The sequence below is a fragment of the Microcaecilia unicolor genome, chromosome 4, assembly GCF_901765095.1.
Source record: "Microcaecilia unicolor chromosome 4, aMicUni1.1, whole genome shotgun sequence".
Lineage (NCBI taxonomy): Eukaryota > Metazoa > Chordata > Amphibia > Gymnophiona > Siphonopidae > Microcaecilia > Microcaecilia unicolor.
Window position 1 is genome coordinate 44,460,573 of NC_044034.1, and position 27,005 is coordinate 44,487,577.

A 27,005-nucleotide genomic window follows, 5' to 3' on the forward strand; every position below is an offset into this window, starting at 1 on the left:
CCTGAAACCTAGTAAGACTTCAGTCACAACTTTGGTCCTGGGTAACTACTTTGGCCATATCAGGGGAAAACTTACTGTTTTCACAAAAAGAAAGATCATTACATTTTTGAAGTAATTCCTAAAATTAACTGATTTATCCATCTCAGAACATACTGCTTCCACCAAAGTGGTCCTAGTAGGAATAATCTCCTTAAATCTCTAGAACAGTACATAAGTATTGCCATACTGGGACAGACCAAAGGTCCATCAAGCCAAGCATACTGTTTCCAACAGTGGCCAATCCAGGTCACAAATACCTGGCAAGATCCCCAAATAGTACAAAACATTTTATACTGCTTATCCCAGAAATAGTGGATTTTCCCCAAGTCCAATTTAATAATGGTATATGGACTTTTCCTTTAGGAAGCCATCCAAACCTTTTTTAAATTCTACTAAGCTAATCACCTTTACCACATTCTCTGGCAACGAATTCTACAGTTTAATTACATGTTTAGTGAAGAAAGATTTTCTCAGATTCGTTTTAAATTTACTACTTTGTAGCTTCATCGCATGCCCCATATTCCTAGTATTTTTGGAAAGCATAAGCAGATGCTTCACGTCTACCCGTTCAACTCTACTCATTATTTTATAGACCTCTATCGTATCTCCCCCTCAGTCACCTTTTCTCCAAGCTGAAGAGCCCTAGCCGCTTTAGCCTTTCCTCATAGGGAAGTTGTCCCATCCCCTTTATCATTTTCGTCTAAGCTGTCTAGACACCAAAGTGTCCATAGCACCTTCATTTTCTTTCTTCTTCCCTGATGGCAAAATAAAATATTTTTGAAATCCTGATGCTTCAGGTTTAGTGATCTTCAAAACATTCCTTAAAACATTGTGCATAACTCAACAGGCGTTAACGGCCTTCTCATAGGGAAATTCAATCTGATTGTTAATTCATTTCATATTTTCCAGGTCATCCAATTTTGTTCTTGATGACGTTAATATTAGAAGTCTGTAGGATAGATAGTTGATGATTCAAATTCCCACATAGCGCTTCCGTTCTCATGATCTCCAGCTTAGCTACAGTTTGCTTTGTGTGTTGACGTGTTCGCAGTTGTTCCAGCAAACCATGGTTGGAGCAGAGAGCACGGATGCTGTATCTTTGGCAGGTCAGATCATTCAGTGGTAGTTCTTCTGTTAATGTCTTGGCCCTCCTTTTTGAGGTAGTCCTAGGGCCCACAGATTTTGACAGAAGGGCTACCTGTGAAAAAGAAGGTAGCTCTTGAAGACATTTGGATATGTTGTTGACAGATGCTGCTCTGTAAATCTCTGATTTCAAACTCAGTTTACAAAGCAAACAAAGTAATTATACAATACAAAATACATGTATCCTTTTGAAGGACTGCCCAAATCCATTCTCATATTGTTGGGGGTAGAGAGGTTTGGATTTTTAAATAAAATGTTTTTGGATGTTGGATTTCTTTGCTTTTTCTTTGTTTGTTTTTACCCCCTTTATTCTGCCACCTCCTCCTCCTCCTCCATTTGGTTCCTATGACCTAGTGGCAAGGGACTGAACCAGACCACATTGTTGGTGATGATTGTTTCAGTTGTCCAGACCTTGCTGAGTGATGAGAACTGATGTTTGGATTTGAGGTGGGTGTTTACTAAAGAAGCAAGGGGATTTTGGTGGGAAATTGAGGCAGGAAAGTCCCTTTCCATCCTGAGGAAATGCCCTCCTCAGTGCATCATGTCTGAACCACATGGACGCACTGGTGCAGGGTGCCAAAGCTCAGGAGCACCAGAAGCCTGCCTCATCGGCTTATCCTTCAGATGTTGCATTCATGGCTGTGCTCTTTTCTGTATGTCTGCTGGCACTGCTGTAGATTTAAACATATGAACAGGTATCTCCCATTCTTATTATTTATTATTTAGGATTTATTTACCGCCTTTTTGAAGGAATTCACTCAAGGTGGTGTACAGTAAGAATAGATCAAACATGAGCAGTAAAACTATTTGAACAACAATACAAAGTATGGCATGGTATACTACTTGCAATGACAACACAATATGTATTAGAACATTATAATTGGTAGTGAGGGGTAAGGCAAAGTTGTAACATATACAGTAGATGAAGAATTAGAAAGTAAGGTGATTGATTTGAAGAAAGTTGCACGTGAGGTCAGAGAAATGGTTAAATATTATCTCAGCTAGGGTAGGAGTGGATAAACATGTCCCGCTGCAGTATGTGCAGCCCGAGTCAATCCTTGTGTGTGTGAGTGAGACTAGCAAGTTAGTTACTTTTTCCATTAAAGGCTTGGTTGAAGAGCCAAGCTTTCACCTGCTTCCTGAAGTAGAGGTAGTCTTGTGTTAAGTGGAGCCTTTCAGGCAGTGCATTCCAGAGTGTGGGGGCTACTCCGGAGAGGGCTCGCTTGCAGGTATCACATCTTGTTATGTATTTTAAACCTGTGGTGGTGCTGGCCATTTTGCAGGGAGGAGAAAAAATGTCATAGCTGTTTAAAGGCTGATCAGGCAAGCAGGGGAAGGGCACTGCAAAACAAAAGTTGGCTGTTGGAGTGGGGTGGGGAGAGACTGGGCCCTACAAAGCAAAAGTTGGCTCATGGCGCCACAACCTGTTCAGTCTGCAGTGCTGCAGGAGGTCAATCTAGGGAACAGAGCTGGGGACTGGGTAGGATTTTAAACCAGTCATCACTCCAAATACGTATTTTTAATTTTCCTTTTTTAATTTTTATTTTTTTGCGTAGGGCTCCTACAGGAGTAACGTATGTTGTGGTAAATTGAAGTACTGATATGAAATTTTCAACTGAAATATGATAATTCTTGTGTTTTAACAGCAGCTAGTACGATGCTACTTGCCCGAATCCAATTCCCATGTTACTTTCCTAATATGAAACGTGTGTGTTGCTTTTTATTGTTTGGATTTAACTCGCACCTTTTTTTTCAGTAATAGCTTGAGATGCTTCATGTACACTAGGTATTTCCCTGTCCCCAGAGGGCTTACAGTTCTTAAGTTTGTATTTGAGGCAATGGAGGATTAAGTGGCTTGCTGAAAATTACAAGGAGCAACGGTGGGGTTTGATAGAACTAGAATTCTCCAGTTAATATTCAGCCACGGGCTTGTATGTGTGTGTGTGTTTTTTTTTTGTTTTTTTTTCTTAAATATTGACTTTCGCCAGGTAAATTAGTGACGGGCTATTTCCGAGCACCGGACTGCAGGTCCTGGCTAATATTCGATCAGGTCCTGCAGTTATGTGTGCCTCACTGAATATCAGCCATTTTCTGCATATCTATATATATAAAAGGCAACCCGAACGTTCTGAAGCCTCCACGGAAGTTGAGGCGCCCGAGATATCCGGTGTGCCCTGGAGTGTCTGCACCGCCCTCGCGTCAAAACGTCATGACGCGTCAAAACGTCATGACGTTGAGGGCGGAGCTATTGACACTCGCGGGCCGAAACACAAGGCAAGTAGTTTCGAGGGACGGAGGGAGGGGGCCCCTTGCTAGCGCCCGTTTCATTCCGCTCAGAAACGGGCATTTTTTCCTAGCTTTTATATATTGTTCAGCCCTAAACATGCCAAACATGGAGGAGTTGAAAACTCCAGGATAAAGAGATTCAAGGAATTTCAGTGTGTTTGAATATCCGTTGAGGTACTAGGTCCATTGTTGAAAAGTGGAAACAGTTTGGTACCACTGACTTAAATCGGTCCATCCCTCCAGGTTAGTAACCATAGGTCAAAGAACCTGTTGAGAAAGGTCATTGTGAGGCCTAATTGATTTAAGTTAAAGAACTTCAGAGGTCTCTGGCTGAGACTGTGGAAAATGCTGACTAAAATATTTCAAGATTACTTAAACATGGCCTGTATCGGGAGGGTGGCAAAGAGGAAGCCACAGCTGAAGGGAAAGCTATATGAATGTTGGATTTCATTTGCAGAAAAACATTTAGTGAACACTGTATGTATATGGGAGAAAGTTTGAGGTCTGAAACCAAAGCGGAACATTAGAGTTTCTCTTGAGGATATGGCCGTTACCAGTGTTGTGCTACAGGGATCAGTCCTTGGTCCTGTTCTTTTTAATATTTTTCTAATTGATATTGCAGATGGGCTGTCAGGAAAGTTTTGCCTGTTTGCGGATGATACCAAGATCTGCAACAGGGTAGACTTCCCAGAAGGTGTGGATTGCACAAGGAGTGATCTAGTGAATCTTGAATAATGGTCTAGAATTTGGCAGCTGAGATATTAATGCTAAAAAAATATAAAAATAAAAATGTAGTGTTGTGTATCTAGGCTGCAAAAGCCCAAGAGAGCAATATGGTATGGGGGCAGGTGATTGAATCTGATCTGAATTTGGCTAAACGGGTAGAAAAAATGATGGCAAAAAGCCAGAAGAATGCTTGTGCGCATAGGGAAAGGAATGGGCCTGTAGGAAAGAGGTGCTAATGCTTCTGGAGAGCATACCTAAAATGTTCGATGGTCTTCATCACAAAGCCTATGGGGTCAAACTTAAAGATACTACTACTATTATAAATCACTTCTATAGCGCTACCAGTCGTACGCAGCACTTTACAGTTGAACATGAAGAAGACAGTCCCTGCTCAAAAGAGCTTACAATCTAAATCAGGACAAACAGGACCAAAAAGGAGAAGGGAAGGACAGACAGAAGGAGACATAAGGATAAGATAAAAGTTGCAAATCAGGAGTCGAAAGCAGCATCAAACAGGTAGGCCTTTAGCCTGGATTTGAAGGCAGCCAGGGATGGAGCTAGACATAATGGCTCAGGAAGCCTATTCCAGGCATAAGGTGCGGCGAGATAGAAGAAGCGGAGTCTGGAGTTAGCGATGGAGGAGAAGGGTGCAATTAGGAGAGATTTGCCTAGTGAACGGAGTTCTAGGGAAGGAGTGTAGGGAGAGATAAGGGTGGAGATCACAAATGTGGTGATTTGGTAAATGGTGCCCAAAGATAGGTGCCGGGAAGGTGTACGGTAAGCTAGTATTTTGAATATTAGGCTTGCTGTGATTTATTGTGTGCAAGAATGAATGGTTCTTTCCCCATCTCTTGATGTACTTCCTTTCATCTTGTGTTATTTTTAGCCTGTACACCAATTTGCCCTGCATGTCAATTAAAGTGGTATAGCAAGTTGTGAATAAATTAAAATAAATCAAGGCCGTTCTGTGCACTGCGCCCTTTGCAGAATACAAGCTTAGCGGAGATCTTGTGCCTAACTAATGGGGAGTCAGGCGCAGATCTAGAGCTGTTCTAGAACACCACGCCTAAATTCTGGGAATGTCCCTGACCTGCCCATGCCCTTCCCATGACCACACCTCCTTTGGAGTTGCATGCCATAGAATTTAAGTGTGCATGTTACAGCGCACAGGGCGGAGCCGTGCATGACTCTTAATGACTGCCATTTAAGTGCCTGTTATTGCCAATTATTGATTATCACCAATTAGTTTGGGTGCAGGTTTTTGATCCACACCCAAAATTACGCACCCAATTTTGGGTTATCTACATAGAATCTGGGGGAAAATGTATACTTTGGAAGAAAGGTAGGAGAGAGAAGAATATTTAAATAATCTCTATGATGTAAATGCATAGGATGCCTCTCTCTTTTTTTTTGTTAACATTTGTACCCCGCACTTTCCCACTCATAGCAGGTTCAGTGCGGCTTACATATTATATACAGGTACTGATTTGTACCTAGAGCAAAGGAGGGTTAAGTGACTTACCCAAAGTCACAAGGAGCTGCCTGTGCTTGCAGTGGGAATCGAACCCAGTTCCCCAGGACCAAAGTCCACCACTCTAACTACTAGGCCACTCCTCCATCTCCCAGCTTTCAGTTAAAAGGTAGCTTTACAGTAAGGGGTCTTAGGATGAAGGTGAAAGGGGATAGACTTGGATGTAATCTATGGAAATATTTTGTACAGGAAGAGAGGTGGTGGAGGCAAGAACTCTATCTGAAGTCAAAGTATGGGACAAACAGAGCAGGGCTGCCGAGAGGGGGGGCATCAGGGGGAACAGCACCAGGGTCTGTCTTTCTCCTGCTCCTGGGGGTTGGGACCCGGGTGATTGCGTTAACACAGCACACAGGAGCAGGAGAGTGACAGATCGAGGGAGGAGCAAATGCAGGAAAGGGGGTGGGGGGTAGTGGCGGCGGCCCGAGTGGGGTTGGTGGGGGGCTGCAGCTGTGGCCTGAGTGGGAGGGGGGCGGTGGCGGCTGCGGTGGTCCTGCCCTGGGCCCGGCCTTGTCTCTAGATGGCCCTGACACACAGGATCTCTAAGGGAGAGGACGGGATTGTAGAGTTTATCAGTTCCTATGGATGAGCACACTGGATGGGCCGTTTTACCTGCTGCCATTTTTTTGTATGTCACTAAGTAATATGTGATATAAAACATAGCACATTGTGTTACTGTACAAAGCTGTCTCTAAACCTTGAACTGTCTGCCTACGGGTTTAGAATGTTAAGCAGAGAGAAACCTCATCTGCCATGCTCTTGCTTCCTTTTGCTCTCCGACAGACTAGTTGACCTCTGACCTTACTTTCACTTCCTCACAACTAATATTTTTTTGAGCTGAGATGCAGAACTTTCCATGTGTGGATGACAAGTGAGCTTGAACGAATCGTCAAGACTAGCAGAATCAGAATTTGGAGGTACTGAAAGAGCTGGTGCTTTGTCTCTGAAACGGCAGCTACCTGACAGTCACACTGTCTAGCTCAGTTATCCTTGAGGTTATCCCCCCCCCTCCCCAATTTTCCACATATCTTTATTCAAGTGTACATTTTAGTTACGCTCAATCTAGCCACACAGTTTTATTTATCCCAGGACCTTAGTTTTACCCATTTTGCGTATGTACCAATTGCACTTCATTATAATGTATTGACGTTTCTATCATATCTGTATGAATATTCTACTGTGCTGTTAATGTATACATTACTCACTATATCATATTATTACTATTAGGATTCAATTTGACTTTCTCTGAGTTTACTTCACTGTGTATTATGCTGATATTTGGTCAGTTTGCAATGCTGCAAAAGTTGTACACTAGCAGTGGTAAGTTGTACACCACCAAGATGTAAGCATGTTGGTGAAATATATGGGGAATTGAGTTCCCTTTTATCCTTTGCTTGTATTGGAAGACTATTGAAGCCTGAACCAGCTGTGGCTTCTGTTTTATTTGTTTTGCAGGGGAGGGGGGGGGGGTTGGGGGGGAGGGGGTTTGTTAAAGGGTACCAAGCCCCCTGGACTGACATCAGACAAAGGCAGGCCACAGCAATGCCTGCAACTGGCTCCAAGAGTCGGGCATGATGTTGGCAGCCTTACAACACCAGGATTTCTCCTCTCTCCCTGTGGCTTCTGTTTTGATTTTTTGGGGGGCCGTGCTGTGATTGGCCACCAGTGGGACACTGAATTTGTCGGTTCTGTTCTGGTGGTTGATATGTTTAGCTGTAGTGGATAATGTTTCCAGCTGTTGTAGCATGTGTTCCTTTTATTTATTCCTGCGTTCTTGGACTGTTGGCATTGAGAACCTTCTAATCCTTTTTTTAAAACATTTTTTTATTTATAACCATTTAAATTTTTACAAGCGATAAAACAACTTGCTGGAAATACAGAGAAAGTAATGTGTAGGAATTATTTCAATCAGGTAATTCTATTCTCTTCCTTAGACCACTAAATAGGGAGAGTGAAACACGATAAGGGGATCAATTAAACAGTAAACAGAAAAAAAAACCCTGAGGTATTAACCTGATTATCCCCAGATATTACTCGTCTAATTCATTATTCCACATTGATCATCTGGTTGGCTTCTTCAAGACCAATACGGTGTATAGTCAAATCATTTCATTGAAAACATACTTATTGTCCAATATTTAGTTTCTCTTTTAAAAACCAGAAGTTATTTAACAATACATATACTTAAGTCTCTAATTCAAATCCCACTGATTAAAGTAATCCCAGTTTTCACAGGCTTCACTCCTTTTAAAGTAATAATTAAGGAAATATTTCTGAGGAAAACTTTAGAAGTCATACCCGGAACTCTGGGAAAAACAATAATCTCGATATTAATCATCTATAATAATATTCATTTTATTATTCAAAAGTTCTGGTCTATTATCATTTTCAAAATCATAACCACTTTCTTGCTCATGTAGAATCATTTGTCATATCAATTTTTCACTCTCAAAGGGTTCAGTTTAATTGTCCATGTAACTCTCTAATAAAATTATATCTGAAAGTTCTAATCCTTTTTAATAGTGGCAGACAGAAGACTGTGTTCATAACAAGTGTTGGCAGATAAAGATCTGCACAGTTTAGGAAGAAATGTCTCCTTATTGAACATCACTCCTATCAAGGGTCTCCATAATCTTATATAAATAAAAAAACAAAACTGGTCTATGAAAAGGAAAGGAAAACAAAGTTTTTAAAATGTATTTGCATATTTTCTACTTTCACATAGTTTTCTGCCCCCTTTTTTTTTTTAAGGTAACGAAATGCTTAATCTTTTCAAATGAATTACATGAAGTAATGGCTGAATTAATAATTCATGTAACTCCCTGATGCAGTAATAGCCAAATGTGCCTTCTGAGCTGTTATTTGGCAATTATCTGATGTAGTAATGGAATGAGTGGGGTGAGTCACTCACTGCAAAAGCGTGACCAGGTCTTTCTGTGGACAGTAATGACTTCTTTCTTGGCAGACACACAAATGTTTCCCAGAGAACCACCTAAGTCCTCTCTATGTGGTAAGACAGATTTCAGATCACAAAACTTGCAACATGCATTTATGGTTCCAAAGGTCTGTGTAGGTACAAGAAAGTAATATATCGGAACAGTCTGGTAACATTGTGGGGCTGAAGTCCCTGATTCCATGAGCTTATGGATTGTCTCCATAGAAGTCCAAGAAGCCAAACGTTCAAGCTTTATGGTTTGAATCCCACTCAGTCCCCACAGCAGAAATATTACTCACATTTCTCATATGAGATCTTTTTATTAGTGAAGTTTAGGGCATTTCACCAGTTGTACAGCATAACCCTTCCATTGACCATAAGAAATGGGGCCCAACCTAGATGCTGTATATTGGTGTTTGGCAGTTCAGGGTCCAAAAATGAGATAAAAACTTACAGGCCTTTAGCCGTAACCTGAACTCTGAAGTTCCAGCAAGCTCCTGAGCTATTGGGACACACCATGCAGCAAAGTGAGGGAGGAGCTGGGGTGTAAAAACCTCAAAAACAGGACACAGATGGCTCCTCAGGAAGATGTAGCAATATTTGGGTAACAGTTGTTTTGGGAAAGGCCAGGTGCAAGGGAATTGCAAAGGTTTGTGGTTAAAGCTAAGATTTGAAGCTACTCATTAGCATAGCCAATCAGAGTTAACCATGACATTAACATAGATCTAATCAGATGTGCCTACTGTCATATTACCTGTATCCTGAATGAGCATATAAAAGTTAGTGTACTTCCTGCTTCAAGGGAGAGAGGGGCGGTTACTACTCTCTCTCTCTCTCTCTCTCGAGGGGAAACCAATGTAGCGCAATAGAATTGGCAAATTACCCAATTGCTTTCCCATGTATACTCTTGAGTGATAAGATATGTCACATAAGCTAAGACCCAGATAGCACCTGTTTGCGGCTGGGATATTATATTCCTATAACCAATTGAATGGTACTTCTCATGACAAATAGTGTTCTGTAAATTGTATCTGCAGACGAATGGCTAATTGTAATCATACGTGATCCTTAAGAAATAAAAGATACCTTCTTATACTCTTAATTATATCTATTATGTGTTCTTGGCTACTTATGAGCTAGTACACAGTTCTGGTAAGTAAGGAGTTCAGATATACAAGGTGAATATATTAAAAGCAGCCTTAGGGAGTTTCCTGTGCTCGAGATACCTCCATTTGGTCTGGGGGTGTCTCGGGGACTGGAAATAACCAAGAGAAATATTCATTGCTAGTAGGTAACTCGGATGTTATCTTTCCGGCTTCATCCTGCACATTTTCATAGGAAGTTGAGAGGTGTGGTAGCCGTGTTAGTCCACTCTTAAAGGTTATCAATAGAAATCAAACAAAATAAAACATGGAAAAGAAAATAAGATGATACCTTTTTTTTATTGGACATAACTTAATACATTTCTTGATTAGCTTTCGAAGGTTGCCCTTCTTCGTCAGATCGGAAATAAGCAAATGTGGTAGCTGATAGTATATATACCGTATTTTTCGGACTATAAGACGCACCGGACCATAAGATGCACCTAGGTTTTAGAGGAGGGAAATAGGAAAAAAAAATTTGCTTTTTCCCTCCTCTAAGACCTAGATGCTCCAGTGCGTCTTGTCCGAATCCCTCCCTCCGAGTTCGGGATCACCCTCCTCCCGGCCCTGTCACCACTTCTCCCTACTCACGCGATCTTCCCTGGTGGTCTAGTGACGTCGGGGCAGGAAAGAGCCCCCTCTTTCCTGCCCAGCGCGCTGCTCTCCAGCCTCCTATATGCATTGCTGCCTGACGGTCTCGGCGAGATTCAAAATGGCCGCCGAGAATTGAAGTCTCGGCGACCATTTTGAATCTCGCCGAGACCGTCAGGCTGCATACAGGAGGATGGAGAGCAGCGCGCTGGGCAGGAAAGAGGGGTCTCTTTCCTGCCCCGACGTCACTAGACCACCAGGGAAGATCGCGTGAGTAGGGAGAAGTGGTGACAGGGCCGGGGGGGAGGGCGATCCCGAACTCGGAGGGAAGGAGGGAGGGAAATCTCTACCTTTGGACTATAAGACGCACACCCCATTTTCCTCCCAAATTTGGGGGGAAAAAATTGCGTCTTATAGTCCGAAAAATACGGTAAGTGAAACATCTAAGCATTTAATTGACAGTCTAACAGGGTGGGGGTGGGTAGGAGGTATGCATGGGGACATCAATGCATTTCATTAATAGTCTTAACAGGATGGGTGTGGGTAGGTGAGAGGAGGGTGATAGAGAAATACAGGGTCCGTGAAACTCGGGCCGAAGTCGGGCTTTTTCCTCGTTTAACTACAACATAATATACACACACAGTAATTGGATATCTTGGTATGCTTTATCATGGATAGACTTTGAGGATAATCCAAGCCTTGATTTGATATTTAGAGTTATCTTGATTTGTATCTGCCATTTTCAGGGCACAGACTGTAGAAGTCTGCCCGGCACTAGCCCTGCCTCCTAACCACCGGTGCTGCCACACAATCTCTGCTGAGCTTCTGAGGGTCCAACATTTAGTAAAAACACTAAATGATCCAGATCCGCTGTGGCAACTATGCTGGTTCTTCAGATCCTTTTTCCTTCAGCAGGAGCCATGCTGATAGCATATTATTCAAGAACCGAAAGCAATTTCAAGCCAGATTAAATTCAAATAGCAGACAAGCCCTACAAGCCAGTGGCAATCCAAAGGCAAAGCTTCTGAAGCTATTATTTGCAAAGTTTGGTTTGTTTAACGTCTAATGAAGGCAGAGGTACATAACCTCTGGGCCAAGGAGGCAGTCTCTTTATTTTATTTTTTAAGTTCCTTCTGAGCTGCTGACATGTCATCTGCCCATAAGGTTTCCCAAGGGCAGACCAATTAAATGGTTAACTTTCTAATGTTTAAATTCTTCCAGGCTATGGTAAATCTGAAAAGCACATTGCTGCTTTAATAAGCTAGTCTTGTGATTATTTGGCCACGTGTCGTCGTCATGCTTTCGTTGAAATAATTACAGCATTCATAATGATGCTTTGTTTGGATTACAGATTGGATTAGTGGTCTGTCATATACAGTTGTGCTTTAGCAGACACAAGCAACTTGATTCTTTGATTGTTCTAAAAGCATGAAGAAAATTTATTCTAAATTCATGCAACCCCCCCCCCCCCCCACACACACACACACACAAGAACTACCCCCACTCCTCAAAACTATCAGATACTTGTTTCACTCATTCTGCTGAATTGTAGCTGCTTAATGTGCTGTCCCAGCCCCCCACCCCTTGATCTCTGGTGGTCTTCCCTCTGTCACTAAGGCTTCTTTGTGTCTGTTCTTTGCATGCTTACTGTCTGACAGTTGTAGCTCCTGTCATTTGCTGGAAGTCAGTTCCAGGTGTGTTTTGCCATTCTCTCAGCTTCTTCACTTTCAATATCATATGATGGCCAGGGGGAGGGGGAAGTGGAGAGGTTTTGCAGAAAAAATACTGCATGCATTGTACTATACCTCACCAAGATTTAAGTTTCCTTAGATTGATTTTGTTTGTTACTCAAGGCATTTATCTGGGTAGCAGCACCTGCTACCTGGGTGAATGTTGCTGGTTAGGGTATTCTGAGGCACTATGCGGATAATAACGCAGAATCTCCATGGCACTGTCCGTGGTGGTCCGTGGGCATAGGTAAGATGATTCCCTCTCCCCCCCCCCTCAAAGTTATCCAGGGGCCCTTTTACTAAGCCGCAGTAAAAAGTGGCCTGCAGCAGTGCAGTCGCATGTATTATGCTCTGGCCAAGCCAGTTTTTACCCCGTCTACAAAAAAAGTTGTTGTTTTTTTTTTTTTTTTTACTGTTAATGGAAAAGGGTATGCGGTAAAACTGAAACCAGCGCAAGCCTGAAACCGGCCTGAGCCCTTAACGCCACCCATTGATTTAGCGATAGGGGCTCATGAGCGGTGACCGGTTGTCACGCGCCAACTGCCAGTTACCGCTGGAAATGGCACACGTGGGAGGAAATAATCCAAGCGTTACGGGCGTGTGCCGAATTTGAAATTACCGCCAGTGGGTGCACTAGCCTGGTGGTCTCATCCGGGCGCCGCTGCACTCGCTCAGAGCCTACCGTGGCTTAGTAAAAGTACCCCTCGGTTAACAGCATTAAGCCATTGCGTTGCCGTTAAGTGCTCAGGTTCTCTTCCTGTTTTCCAGCTTCACACGCTGCTGGTTAGTGTTAATAAACAAATGCTATATTTTAAATACAGTACCCTATGCCAGTTTATGCATAAAGTATGTTTTTCGTGCCTTTTTTTAAAGGGGTTACCATTGTTTTCCTTATTATTAGACAACAGGTCAGTCCCTTTTACGCTGGAAAATCGAGACTATACTGTGCTAGAAAGGCATGAATTAAATAATAAATATCTGGATTTTTTTGTAACTATGGTAGTTGGTATTTAAAAACACAGTGGATGTCAAAACTGAACATTGACCCAGCAGTGTGCATGTTAAAGATACTTTGAAGCCTCTTCATGAATGTGTCTTTAGAAAAGCATGTATCTTCTTGACATACAATAAGCATGCTCTTTTTTGTAGCGTTATATGGGCTTGTTTGGGTGTGTTCGTATTTGCTAAAATTAGGCATCTAGAAAAGGTAATTCAGAGGGTTCTGTCAGTCGGGATGCTGTCACCTCATGCAGCTGCTGCCGCCTTGCATTTCAGTATGTTAGTGATGTTAAACAGCAGGTGTTGAGAGGGCAAACCACATTCTCTGTGTCGTGGCTGCCTCTTCTACTTTATTTTGCTTGTGTATGTACAGCACCTAGTAAAGGCTGCACCACTTGATATGTTAATGAAATATTATTTTGAAAAAAATCTTGCAAATAAAATTTGACAACTTCATTCAACAGGAGTCAGTGTGATTGATTCCGTTGTTCATTTACATAATACTGTCTTAGATTTCATGGATATTATTATAAAAAAAATACATACTCCTAACAGGAATCCTCTGTCTCGCTGCACCCTACGCCTGGAATAAACTTCCTGAGCCCCTACGTCTTGCCCCATCCTTGGCCACCTTTAAATCTGGACTGAAAGCCCACCTCTTTAACATTGCTTTTTGACTTGTAACCACTCGCCTCCACCTACCCTCCTCCTTCCTGTACACATTAATTGATTTGATTTACTTACTTTATTTTTTGTCTATTAGATTGTAAGCTCTTTGAGCAGGGACTGTCTTTCTTCTATGTTTGTGCAGCGCTGCGTATGCCTTGTAGCGCTATAGAAATGCTAAATAGTAGTAGTAGTAGTACTCTGAGGAATAGATACCTGTGGTTTCATACACACAGGGCCCTGTTTACTAAGCCACGCTATGGGCGCGCTAATTAGTGCACGCTAAAAATTAATGGGCACTGAAAAGTTAGCGCACCTACAGTGCGGCTTAGTAAACAGGGCCCTCAGATTGTAAGCTCTTTGGGGAAGGGAATTTTTAAACTAGTTGCAAACCACCTTGAACTAGAAAGGCAGTCTCAAAATACAAACAGATATACTAGTTGCAGGATCTACTGTGTAATTCCTCTCACATCCCTCTCCTCTGTTCTTGCCTCTCTTCCTTATTGGCTCATTCCCTGCTCCAGGCCCAGATAATGGGCAACGGCTGAGTTTTGATGCCACCATAACTTGGGCTAAACTGGGAGCTTGATTCCACTTTCTTTAGGACCATTCCTGTGATATTTGGGAAAGAAACCCACTCTGACCCTACCTATGGGCACCAGTATCCTAAATCTAGCCCTGCCACACCAAACTAGCCCTCCACAGTCCAATCCCAGCACACCTTCTCACTCCAAATGGGCCTTAAAACCATTCTTCTTTCCATCATACTACTTAGTTTTTCCTGAGGCACATGTGAGCTGCTTTACCCACTCCATGTGCCACCTCTAGTCTATCCAGGCCTGAGCTTGGGTGTCCTTCCCTTCCAGAGGGCTATGTGGCTCTCGCGTGGCCAGCTGTAGCCGTGCCATTGCCTTACATGTGTGATGGAACCAACCATATGGACATTTTTATATATGGCATATATGTATAATGTGCAGCATGATCTTGCAGTCAGTAATTTTAAAGATGATCCGCTGAATGCAGACAGTCTATAAAGCAGTAGCATAGCCTTCCTGGGCTTCCCCCACTTTGGGCTAAGGCCCCCTTCAAAATTGTGGCACCGGATGCATGGCTGGCAGGAATACGCAAGCCCTGCCAGTGGAAGACATTCTCTGCCGGAGCCGGCAGGGTGCTCCAGGTGCTGGATGCCGGTGCTTCCGCACATGCTCAGTTTATGTATTTAACCAAGTATGTGCAGAAGTGCCGGCGTCAGAAGCTAGAGCACCCTGCCGGCTTCCTTGCTGCTTCAGCAGACTGGCGTGGCTCCGGCAGAGAATCTCTCCAGCTGGTGGGGCTTGAGCATCCCAATATGAGGGGGGGGGGGAGAACTAACAGGAAATACTTGCCCCCCCCCAAAAAAAAAAAAAATTTTTTTTGAGTTCTGGTTATACCCCTGCAAAAGAATCCAATTTTCCCTCCAGATTCCAGTCCAATACTGAGTGGAGAAGTGGCCTAGTGGTTAGGGTGGTGGACTTTGGTCCTGGGGAACTGAGGAACTGAGTTCGATTCCCACTTCGGGCACAGGCAGCTCCTTGTGACTCTGGGCAAGTCACTTAACCCTCCATTGCCCCATGTAAGCCGCATTGAGCCTGCCATGAGTGGGAAAGCGCGGGGTACAAATGTAACAAAAATAAAATAGATACTATTGGAGATTCTACATGGAATGTTGCTACTATTGGAGATTCTACATGGAATGTTGCTATTCCACTAGCAACATTCCATGTAGAAGGCTGCGCAGGCTTCTGTTTCTTTGAGTCTGACGTCCTGCACGTACGTGCAGGACGTCAGACTCACAGAAGCAGAAGCCTGCGCGGCCATATTGGTGATCTGCAAGGGCCGACTTCTAGTGGAATAGCAACATTCCATGTAGAATCTCCAATAGTAGCAACAGTGGAGGAGTGGCCTAGTGGTTAGGGTGGTGGACTTTGGTCCTGGGGAACTGAGGAACTGAGTTCAATTCCCACTTCAGGCACAGGCAGCTCCTTGTGACTCTGGGCAAGTCACTTAACCCTCCATTGCCCCATGTAAGCCACATTGAGCCTGCCATGAGTGGGAAAATGCAGGGTACAAATGTAACAAAAAAAAAAATACAGTTACTAAACCCCAGCTTTAAATTTGATAATGTGATAGTTTTCCTGTTTATTTTTACAGGTACCCAGATCAGTTGTTTTGCCCCATCCTCCTTTTCCTGGCGCCAGGCTGCTTACGTGGACTCCTTCTGTTGGGCTGCTGTACAGCAAAAGCACTTATCATCCAGCGAAGCCGGGAATATTCCACTCTGGCTACATAAAGTGAGTGCTCTGGGAAGTCGGCACACAAGATACTGAACAAATGCTGCTAGCTATGCCTTTTTGTTTTCCCTTTGACAACGTAGAAAATGTTTCTTTTCTCAAATCCCACATATTTATTTAATGCAGCGTAGTAAGTGAGGTTTTGCAGTAACTGTGCAATAAAGGGTAACACAGGAGGTTGCCTAAGTAGGACGTCCAAGTATGCGCCTATATTGGAACTATTTTATAAATGCAATATAGGCGCCTGTGTAGGGGCCCTCTCACTAACGCTAATAAGCCCATAGGTACAAAATGGACTGCTTGGCATTTAGCGTTCGCTAATTCTGTTAGCAGAGGTTCCAAGTTACCCAGTTCCAGGCTGGAGATTGGACCAGTCCTGGATTTCTAACCACCCCATCCTGGATCATTATGGAACTTGCAGCACTGATTTCAGTGGGGAGGATCAGGCACCACAAATCCCACACTGCTTTGGAATGGAAATTTCAAAAGCTAGGACTGGCCCAAAATCTCCAGCCTGGAACTGGGTAACTTGGCATCTCTGTGTTAGTGCGCACTAAGCTCTAGTAAAAGGACCCCGAAACGTTCAGCAATTGTGGACAAAATGCACCTGCAGATCTGCTTAGAAGTTGGTGTAAATGTACATGTGTCTTTTACAGACTAGATGAAGGCGGACAATGCCGCATTCAGACTCCTCCTCCCGAATGTGCCTTACATACATGTACATACATAACCCCTGAGGTAACTTTTATAAAAGCTCGTTTTCATAGATAAAAACGAGATTTATTGCAAAAAAAAAGATTATAAAATTGCCTATAGTGTGCATTGACTGTAATACCTCAGTTCTTACTGTAAATGGTATTCTCTGCATAAGAACATAAGAATAGCCACACTGGGTCAGACCAGTGGTCTATCCAGGTCATAAGTACCTGGCAGAAACCCAAATAGTAGCAATATTCCATGCTGCCTTGTAGTTGATATTACTGTGCATTAAGAGGGCAATTCTATAAGAGGGTGTCTAGAATTAGGCTTCCTGAGGGTGTGTGGTAGGAGCCTATCTGCTACTGGAAATTTATTTCACACAATATTTATGTATCAAGCAGCAACATTTTTGGTCACGCCTTCCAAATGGGGATTAAAGCTTTGCCCAGTTTTGTTAGCTTTTAAGAAGATGCTTAAAACGTATCTTTTTAGGAAACATGTTTTGAAAACACTGAATTATTTATAATTCAGTTGATGATAATTCAATGTATTTTCCTAGATGTTGTCATCCGCTTTGAACTACATTTAGTAATAGCAGACTTTAAGCTCTGTAACTGTAACAGTGATTATAGAATATTTAGCGTAACCAGATAGTACGCACCTAACACATGGGCGCAGGCACTTATGCCAACCTTAGCGCCATTGTAAGTGCGAGCAATGGTAGTACCGAATGTACTTGCCTATAAGTTGCTTCCAACTTCCCCCTTAGTTTAAGTCTCTCTGGGATGACTTGCATATGTTGCCCCTTCCCCATCCACAACTCAACCCTTCCTCCTTATTCCCTGATGTGTTTATCCTACACGAACCTTCTACGTTGTCACTCTGTATCTGCTATACCGGAACTGGCGCTCACCATCACGGTTACTATGTAAGCCACATTGAGCCTGCAAATAGGTGGGAAAATGTGGGATACATATGCAATAAATAAATAAAAATAAATCTCTTCACCCAATGGTCTACCGCTCTTCTGCTGCAGCTTGTAGAATAGCTCCCCCCTCCTTATTCATGGTGGAGCTTTAAAAGATACCTTTTCTTATACCCGCACACCTGTTTCAGCCCATGATATGCTTCATGTCATGAAGGCCCTGTGCCAGCACTGAAACTGGAGCCTTGCTTTGGGGAAGGAAACCTTGAAAGCGCTGGCGTGGGGAAGGGAGGGAGAACACTATACTTAACGCTGCCGTGGGGGGAGAGGAAGGTGAAAGAGACTTACTACTACTGCTTATCATTTCTGTAGCGCTACTGGACGTACACAGCGCTTTACACTTGAACATGGAGATACAGTCCCTGCTCGACAGAGCTTACAATCTAATTACCGCTTTTTCTGTGGTTACAATCAAAGCGAAACGTTTATATATTATATACAGATACTTACTTTGTACCTGGGGTAATGGAGGGCTAAGTGACTTCCCCAGAGTCACAAGGAGCTGCAATGGGAATAGATCCCAGTTCCCCAGGATCGAAGTCCGCTCCAGTAGCCATTAGGCTACTCCACCCTAGCAGATTCACATGTATGTCACCCCCCTCTCTTCCCCCCTCCCCCGACTTCTGATTTATGAAAGGTTGACAATTTTGCAAAGGGAGGCTCTTTGGATCCGCACCAAAAAAAAAAGACAGCAAGCAGCAGGTCCAGAGAAAACAGGAAGTCCAGAACTGATGAAGATGCAAAACTCTTTATTGAAAAGATCGCCCCTAATTTGCTGATAAAAAAATTAAAAAAACAAAACAGTGTCAAAGCTGAAATAATTATCTTTGAATACTATCTCAGCTAAAGAGGTTAGAAAGTCAACGGGTTTTTACTATTTTCCTGAAAAGAGAGTGCTTCAGTAAGTTGTCCTTAATAACTTTCAAGGCTTCATCTGGCGGAATGTTCGTATACAATGCTTCAACATCAGTGGTGGCAAAAATGCATCTGTCACCCAATCTGATTCCTTCCAAAAAAAAAATTGATGATGTCGGAAGAATCTTTGATATAAGAGGGTATGGATAGTATCATCAGACATAAAAATTTGTCTGTTAAAATAGAGATGGATTCCAAAATGGATTGATTATAGGACAGTATCAGTCTGCCAGGAGGTTTATCTAAAGAGTAATGTATCTGTGGTAAAATATAGAATACGGGAATGCATGGAGTAGTTGAAACTGCTAGACTTCACAACTTCTGCACTGTTAAGTATATGCAGAGCCCGTGCAGGGCCAAGAGAAGCAGCTTGAGTCAGTGCTGTGAATAACAAGGCAAGAGCCAGAGTGAAATGGGTGAAGGCTGTGGAAAAGGGGGTATGATGAGACAGAAACTGATGGGGATCCAGATTGTAATGATAGGTGAAGCAAAGAGGCAATTGCCTCTTTACTTTACCTATCTAGAGGGTGCTGTCACACAGCTGACAACATGCTTTGGGAAAGGAAACTATGCAGAGGCACCTTAAGGTACTGGTTTACTAAAGTTTTTTGCTGACAGGCACAAAAGAAGAAAAAAAACCCACCTTAAGTCAGTTTCTAAAAGAGCTAATGCTAATCTGGGAAGGGATATCCAGCCCCCCTCCAATTTAAAAAAAACTTCACTGGGCACAATGTTGGAAGGGTTAGAAAGGAGAAGTGAGAAAGGTCTTAGACGCTGGCTCCTAGACTTAATAAAAAATGTGTCAATTCCTTTTATAAGCATACACAATCTGAGGAGCATTACATAACTTTTAAATACTGTTTTTTTGTTGTTGTTTTTTTAACTATCCACTTTTATTTACGCTTTCCAAAAATACTAGGACTAGGGGGCATGCGATGAAGCTACAATGTAGTAAATTTAAAACGAATCGGAGAAACTTTTTCTTCACTCAAAACGTGTAATTAAACTCTGGAATTCGTTGCCAGAGAATGTGGTAAAGGCAGTTAGCTTAGCGGAGTTTTAAAAAGGTTTGGACGGCTTCCTAAAGGAAACGTCCATAGACCGTTATTGAATGGACTTGGGGAAAATCTACTATTTCTGGGATAAGCAGTATAAAATGTTTTGTACTTTTTTGGGGGATCTTGTCAGGTATATTGTGACCGGGATTGGCCACTGTTGGAAACAGGATGCTAGGCTTGATGGACCTTTGGTCTTTCCCAGTATGGCAATACTTATGTAACTTCCTTTAAGAGTGAGTTCCAGTAACAGTGTGGATTGAGGAAAGGTAGTTCAAAGCCTGCTTCTGATGCTTCATTGGGATATAATTATTTCACTATTTGTGGGTGGAAGAGGAGTTGTGCATATTTAGAAGTGATCTACCCAGAAAACGCCCAGTTTTGGGGTGGTGGCGAGAGAGGTTACACAACAGGGCTGTCACAGTGATTCATTGGTTAATGCTATTAATACCTGGATAGGTTTTCCTGGTCAGTCTTTTTTTCTTGCATTTTGGGTTTATAACTACCAGTTTCACTGCAGCTAATCTGTTGCTTTTGAAATATAGGGAAAAAGACCTAGGCAGAATTAGCTCTGGCCCTCAAACTCCACAAGTAGATCTGGTTTTCAGGCTAAATTTATAACAATCACGGTGCCTCTTAAATAAAATGTATGCAAATGTATCTCGTATTATAAACTCACACAATTATAGGTTCATTAATATTCCAATATAGTTATGTATTTGTTGCATTTGTATCCCACATTTTCCCACCTATTTGCAGGCTCAATGTGGCTTACATTATGCCGTAGTGGCGATCGCCATTATCGGACTGAGAAATACAGAGTGGTATTGCATTAAAGTTCATAAGTGACAGAGTACTTTAAGCAGTCAGGTATAGAGAGTTCATTTCCGGAATCACATATACATATCCCAGACACTTTACATAACTATAACAAACATCATCTCTTTGTTTTTGTTTTTTTTTAAATTCATTTTTATTGTCACCAATGCGATACATAGGCACATCTACAATGTTGCAAGTAGTATCAAAAGCAGTTCCGTACAGTATATAGCCTGAACGGCATCCAATAATAAACAGAGATTTAACAACTTAGGTTTTGTAATCCCATAGACGTATCGGCTTTTTAGAATACCCCCTATCCATTCATCTCAAACATCCCATTCCCTCCCATTCCTTCTCACACCAGTCACTACGGAAACACACCCTACCTCCTTCCCTCCTATCCCATCCCCTCCCCCTTCCCTCTTTACCCTAGCTGCTGTAAACAATCTGTCCACACCTTCGAATATTGCATGGATTAAAACTTTATTATATCACTAATGTGTATTATACAACATTTTGTTTCTCTCTAACCAATTAAACTGTAATCGATCCTATGTGTTCTCTTCCTTATAGTTCTCAGTCAGTCCTTAATCAGTCTTATCGCTGCTTATCTGCACAGTGTTCTTAAAATAACGTTATGGAAAAGATCTTGTAAATCTTGACTGATCTTTTATCGTAACAGTGTGCGCGTACTGCTGCAATCCAAAATTCTTAAACAATCATTTTGAAAAGAATAAGTTCCTGGGTACTTATCTGCAGATGTAGTTATTTTTAAAGATTTTTGATATCTTGACTGATCAGGGCCCATGACAATATCCACACTACTGCAGTCCAAACTGATTTGGATTCAGAGTATAGTTCTCCTTTTCGCTTGATATCACCAAACGTAAGGGGTCCTTTTACTAAGGCATGCTGAAAATTTTCTTGCGGTAGTGTAGGCGTGGGTTTTGGGCGCACCTGTTAAAAAAAAAAAAAAAAAGGCCTTTTTTAAAAAAAATTTTTGCCAAAAGTGGACGTGCGGCAAAATCAAAATTGCCGCACGTTAATTTTGGGTCTGGGACCTTACCGCCAGCCATTGACCTAGCGGTAAAGAATCCGGGTGGTAATGACCTACCCGCGACCTAAAATAAAAACTATTTTTCAGACGTGCGTATTGGACGCGTGCCAAAAATGAAATTACCGCAAGAGCCACGCGGTAGTCTGGCAGTAACTCCATTTGCGCACACGTTGGACCTGCATAGACGCTTAACGCGGCTTAGTAAAAGGGCCCTTAAGTGTATGGGATATGAATTTTATAAGAGGAATTCCCTGAAAGCCAAACTTGCCCATGGCACATAACAGCTAGATTTCACTACTGTGATCTAGGATCAACAGGACCGATGTTCAAAAAGGTTTAACTGGCAGAGAGGCTTTTGCCCAGTTAAGCCAGCGGTAAAAGTGGCCCTGGGTACTGTTAAGTGTAAGGTGCAGTCCTGCCAATTCCTTGCCCCATTCTAATTTTTTAAGTTAATGCAGAAATTAGTATGGTAGGTGTCAAGCTACTGCATTTACTATTAACGTGGGAATCAAGCATGCTTGTGCTAACTTTCACACTTTTTAGTAAAATGGCCCTGTGTGTGTGAAGCAGCTGCTTTTAAAACAGAATCTGTTTTCAGATATACCTATAAGTTATTGGGTGATCTCTTCAAAATTCTTTTCATTCTCTCCTGCTCTACCCAGCTGATGAAACTGCATTTCTAGGTGGCAGAAAGGAGGAAGGAATGGCAACACAATTATATAGGTGCCAACTGTGGAAATAGATGCAGGAACAGTGTTCGTGGAGGGGCATTTTCGATATGACATCATGACATCTAAGTCCAACTTTGGACGTTTTGCTAAAAACATCCAAAATTCAAGTGGGGAATATAGACATCTTCAAAACAGAAAAACGTCTATCTTTTTTTTTTTTTTTTTTTAAATGGCTATTTATTAGATGTTTTTGTGCTCTGTGTGTTATCTTTTTGGTCCATTTTCAGGGGAAAAAAAAGTCCCAAGTGAAAAACGCACAAAATTAAGCCATTGGGATGTAGGAGGAGCCAGCATTCTTAGTAGACTGGCCACACAGACCCCAGAAAAGCAATGGGACACCCTAGGGGGCACTGCATTTGACTTCAAATAAATGCTCCCAGCTACACATCTCACCATGCTCCCTTATCCAGGGCCGCCGAGAGGGGGGGCAGGGGGGACAAAATTCCCCTGGCCCGGGCCTCCAAGGGGGGCCTGGCACCGGGGTCAGGCCACTGGCGCTGCAGTCCCCAGTCTCACCTGCTTGCCTCCTCGGCTCCGGGCCCCCTGCATTTGGAGCGGCAGCCACAGATCGCCTCCCTTCCGGCCTTCCCTCTCTGTGTCCCGCCCTCGCGGAAACCGGAAGTTACATCAGACAAGGGTGGGACACAGGGAGGGAAGGCCAGAAAAGAGGTGATTTGCGACTGCCACCTTGAATGCAGGGGGCCCGGAACCATGGAGGCAGGCAGCTGAGACCGCGGACTGCAGCGACGGGGTGGCAGCGGCAGGGAGCAGCAGCGGTAGGGGGAGCGACGGGGGGCCGCGGAGGTGGGGCAGCCGGGCCCGGGGCCCTGCCCTTATCTTGTCTTCTGAGCCCACCCCAAAACCCACTACCCCCAACTGTACACCACTACAATAGCCCTTATGGGTGAAGGGGCATCTGTATGTGGATACAGTGGGTTTCTGGTGAGTTTTGGAGGGCTCACAGTTTTCACTTCAAGTGAAATGAGTAGGAGGAGGTATTGGGCCTGAGTTCACCTGTCTGCAATGCACTGCACCCACTGCTAGACTAATCCAGGGACCTACATGCTGTTTTAATGGACCTGAGTATAACATCTGAGGCTGGCATAGAGGATGGCAAGTAATGTTTTTAATCACATTATTTTTTTTTGGGGGGGGGAGGGGGTTAGTGACCACTTGGGGAGTAAGGGGAGGTCATGTCTGATTCCCTCCAGTGGTCATTTAGGTCAACGTTTTGTGCCTTATTCATTATAAAAACATGTCTAACTCAAAACGACTTAGTTTTAATACTGGACAGTTTTGTTTTGTTCCAGGTCTTAGAAACGCCCAGATCCCGCTCTTAACATGCCCATGACATGCTCTCTTGTGATTTGAATGCACTTCCGATGGACTTCATAGAGAAATGTCTAAAAATTGGTTTTGAAAATGTCAATTTGGATGTTTTTGTGAGAAAAACGTCCATATGCAGATTTATACCACTTTTTGGACGTTTTTCTCTTTTGAAAATGAGCCCCAAAGTAAAATAAATTTGTAATTAGCTATTGAAGTAATTTAATAGGTTGGTTAGCTAACTATAATCTAAAGGCAAGAGGTCTCTTCAAATTTAGGTTACATGACATTACTGTGTCAGTTGAAATGTAAGCTCTTGAACAACCTGAAAAACAAGAAACAGACCTAAGTCATATTTATTGACATCATCAAACATTGCTAAAGCAGTAAATAGTACATAATATTAAAACCTTAGAGATGGGAAGGGTGAGATACATTCAGACCCTGAGTCTATTCGGTCTGCATTCAGGGACTACTACGAAATACTCTATTCCCCAGATATTGAACCCTCTGCAGGTTCTATTGCTGAGTATCTTGATAAAATCGATCTACCAAGGCTACCGGATAGCGCTGGACAGATATTATCTCAGGCTATTGAGCTGGAGGAAATAGATCAAGCAATCGGGGGGTTGGCCGCTAATAAAGCTCCAGGACCCGATGGGTTCACTAATAAGTTCACTGTCCCCCCTTGCTTTTTGCACTTGTTATGGAGCCCCTTGCCATCACTATTTGGTCACATCCAGAGATTATGGGGACATCGAGACCCGGATTCTCCTTTTTGCTGACGATGCACTTCTTACCCTAGTGAAACTGATGGTTTCCTTTCCAGTAGTTTCTGACGTGTTGCAAGACTATGGAGCAGTTTCAGGCTTTAAGATCAACCTTGATAAATCAGAGGCCCTAGATGTGAACATGACTAGTTAACATATAGCTGTATTGCAATCTCAGTTCCCATTTCGGTGGGCAACCCGATATATATGATATCTGAGTATTTTAATATAACCCGTCGGGTTGATGAGTTCTATGAGGTCAAATTCCCCCCTAAGGTGCGGGATCTTTTCCTAGAACTAGATCATTGACAGGGGCTGACACTCCTGGGTAGGGCAGATCAGCGCAGTTAACATGATCATACTCCTCAAATTACTTTATCTATTCATGGCGTTGCCTATCTCTCTACCAGACAAATTCCTGTGGGGTTTACAATGTAGAGTTTTCTCCTTCATATGGAAGAAAAGACCTCTGAGGGTGCGTAAAGAGGTGATGTACCAGCTGAGAGCATTGGGGGGGGGGGGGTCCTATCTTTTTTATTATACTACCAAGCACATCTTTTCTATTATACTACCAAGCAGCCCATCTTAGAATATTGGCAGATTGGTTACAGGGTACAGGGAAGATTTGGAAACGACTTGAGCAGGGGTGGTTAGACCCTCACCCACTGAGAGCAATACCATGGCTGCCTAGACAGGTTCTTGGAGAGATAATTAGAGGTTGCCTGCCTCTGCTCCAGTGGCCTTTGACAACCTGGAGTAGGATACAAGAAAAATTTTTCCCAGGCCGTACATATTTTCTGCACATGTTTATCCGCTTTGCCCCCCACTTTACCCAAGGTACCCAGGATTCCTGTTACCGCTTGTGGGAGGGCCTGGGTCTTTGTGAGTTGGGTCAAATATAGGAGGAGAGTGTAGTTTTGTCCTTTGAAGAGCTATGTAAAGAGTATGGGTTTTCTCTCTTGCATGCCTTTCAATATTACCAGCTGCGAGATCTTATCTTACGTAGGGCAAGAGGTGACTTAAGTTTGTCCGAGACCCTAATTGAACAAGGGCTTATGTGTGGGGGAGGGAGAGGGGGCATTTCGAGAATATATAGGGCTCTCCTCTCATTCCGTAACCCTATTGAGTACTATCTATCTAAGTGGGAGAAAGCTTTGGGTGTAGCATACGAGTTCTCACAATGGGAACAAGCATTTAAATCTTAGCTTCAGGTTTCTATTTCAAGTGCAGTGGTGGAAAATGGGCACAAAATACTTTACTGTTGGTACTATACTCCCCAGCGTTTGGCCAAGATGTTCCACTCTGGTTCAGCACTCTGTTGGCGCCAGTGTGATTCAGAAGGAGATATGTTTCACGTTTGGTGGTCCTACCCGCATGCTCAGACGTTCTGGGCAGATGTTTTGAAATTTATCTTTAATGTAACTGCAGTTAGTTGGCCTATGAAAATGGATTCTTGTCTCTGTCACTTTAAACCTCGTGGAGTTAAAAAGCCTGTTCATCAATTTGCCACACAGGTGTTTGTGGCAAGTAAGATGGTCTTAGCGACGACTTGGAAGAGCCCCACTCTCCCTGGCCTTCAAACAATTTTACGTAAGCTGGACAATATTCATTTGATGTCAAGACTCACAGCTATGCGCACAGGACATCTAACTAAATACCATAAAATTTGGGACTTGTATGTTAAGTGGACCTCACGTCCGGATGCCTCCTGCTCATCTGATACCTAGACCAGAGAGTTCCATCTTGGGAGGGGGAGGGAATTGGGGCTAAACTGTTGTTAGCATTTATTTCTAAGCTCTATTCAATGGGACTGGCTTATGGTTGTATTATTCATTGACAATTCACAGGAGAGACTGAGAGACACTTACCTTATTATCGGACTGTCCCTACGGGAGCACGTTTCACCACTGCTTCTTCAGGGGAAGTCCTCAATCTCATTCTAAGTAGCACAGCTATCCCTTCGTCTTGCTCAGCATACTCTGTGTTCCAAAATAGATTATGCTCGTAATTTAGGAATGTAAATTTAGGAGCATATCCTTTATAGAATAAGGCCCTAAGCAGCTAGTATGTTCACATTGGTGTGTTAACTGGTTAATGCGGGAGCATTTACCACCTCCTAAATAGGCGATGAGTGTATTATCTGCAAAACAATGAAACAAATGGTCAAAAGAAGACATAAGTGCACTAGTGTCATAATCTTGGTGATGTAATAATCCTATTGATGGGACAGTAATTAGGTTTGTCACGTCTTATGGTAAAAAGCCAAGGACGTTTCTAGCTGACATTTAGACTATCATTAATGTTGGTGAAGAAAAAGAATCTTTAAAAATGAGTCACACATCAGTTTGCTATTTTAATTTTACACAAGCTTATTTGATTTTTTTTTTCACATTTTTGCCACTTTTTATCAAGTTTTAGGGCCCTGTTTAGTACTACTACTACTATTTAGCATTTCTATAGCGCTACAAGGCATACGCAGCGCTGCACAAACATAGAAGAAAGACAGTCCCTGCTCAAAGAGCTTACAATC

At 42.8% G+C, this 27,005-nt stretch overlaps 1 protein-coding gene across 2 annotated transcripts in view; it reads left to right on the forward strand.

The window, feature by feature from the left end:
- Nucleotides 1–27,005, forward strand: part of PANX1 (pannexin 1) — a 75,334-nt gene that overhangs the window by 20,104 nt on the left and 28,225 nt on the right. For both annotated transcript variants that reach the window (XM_030199350.1, XM_030199351.1), the window contains exon 2: nucleotides 15,976–16,115. In XM_030199350.1, the coding sequence (XP_030055210.1) occupies nucleotides 15,976–16,115 (140 nt within the window). The remainder of the gene's footprint in view (nucleotides 1–15,975; nucleotides 16,116–27,005) is intronic.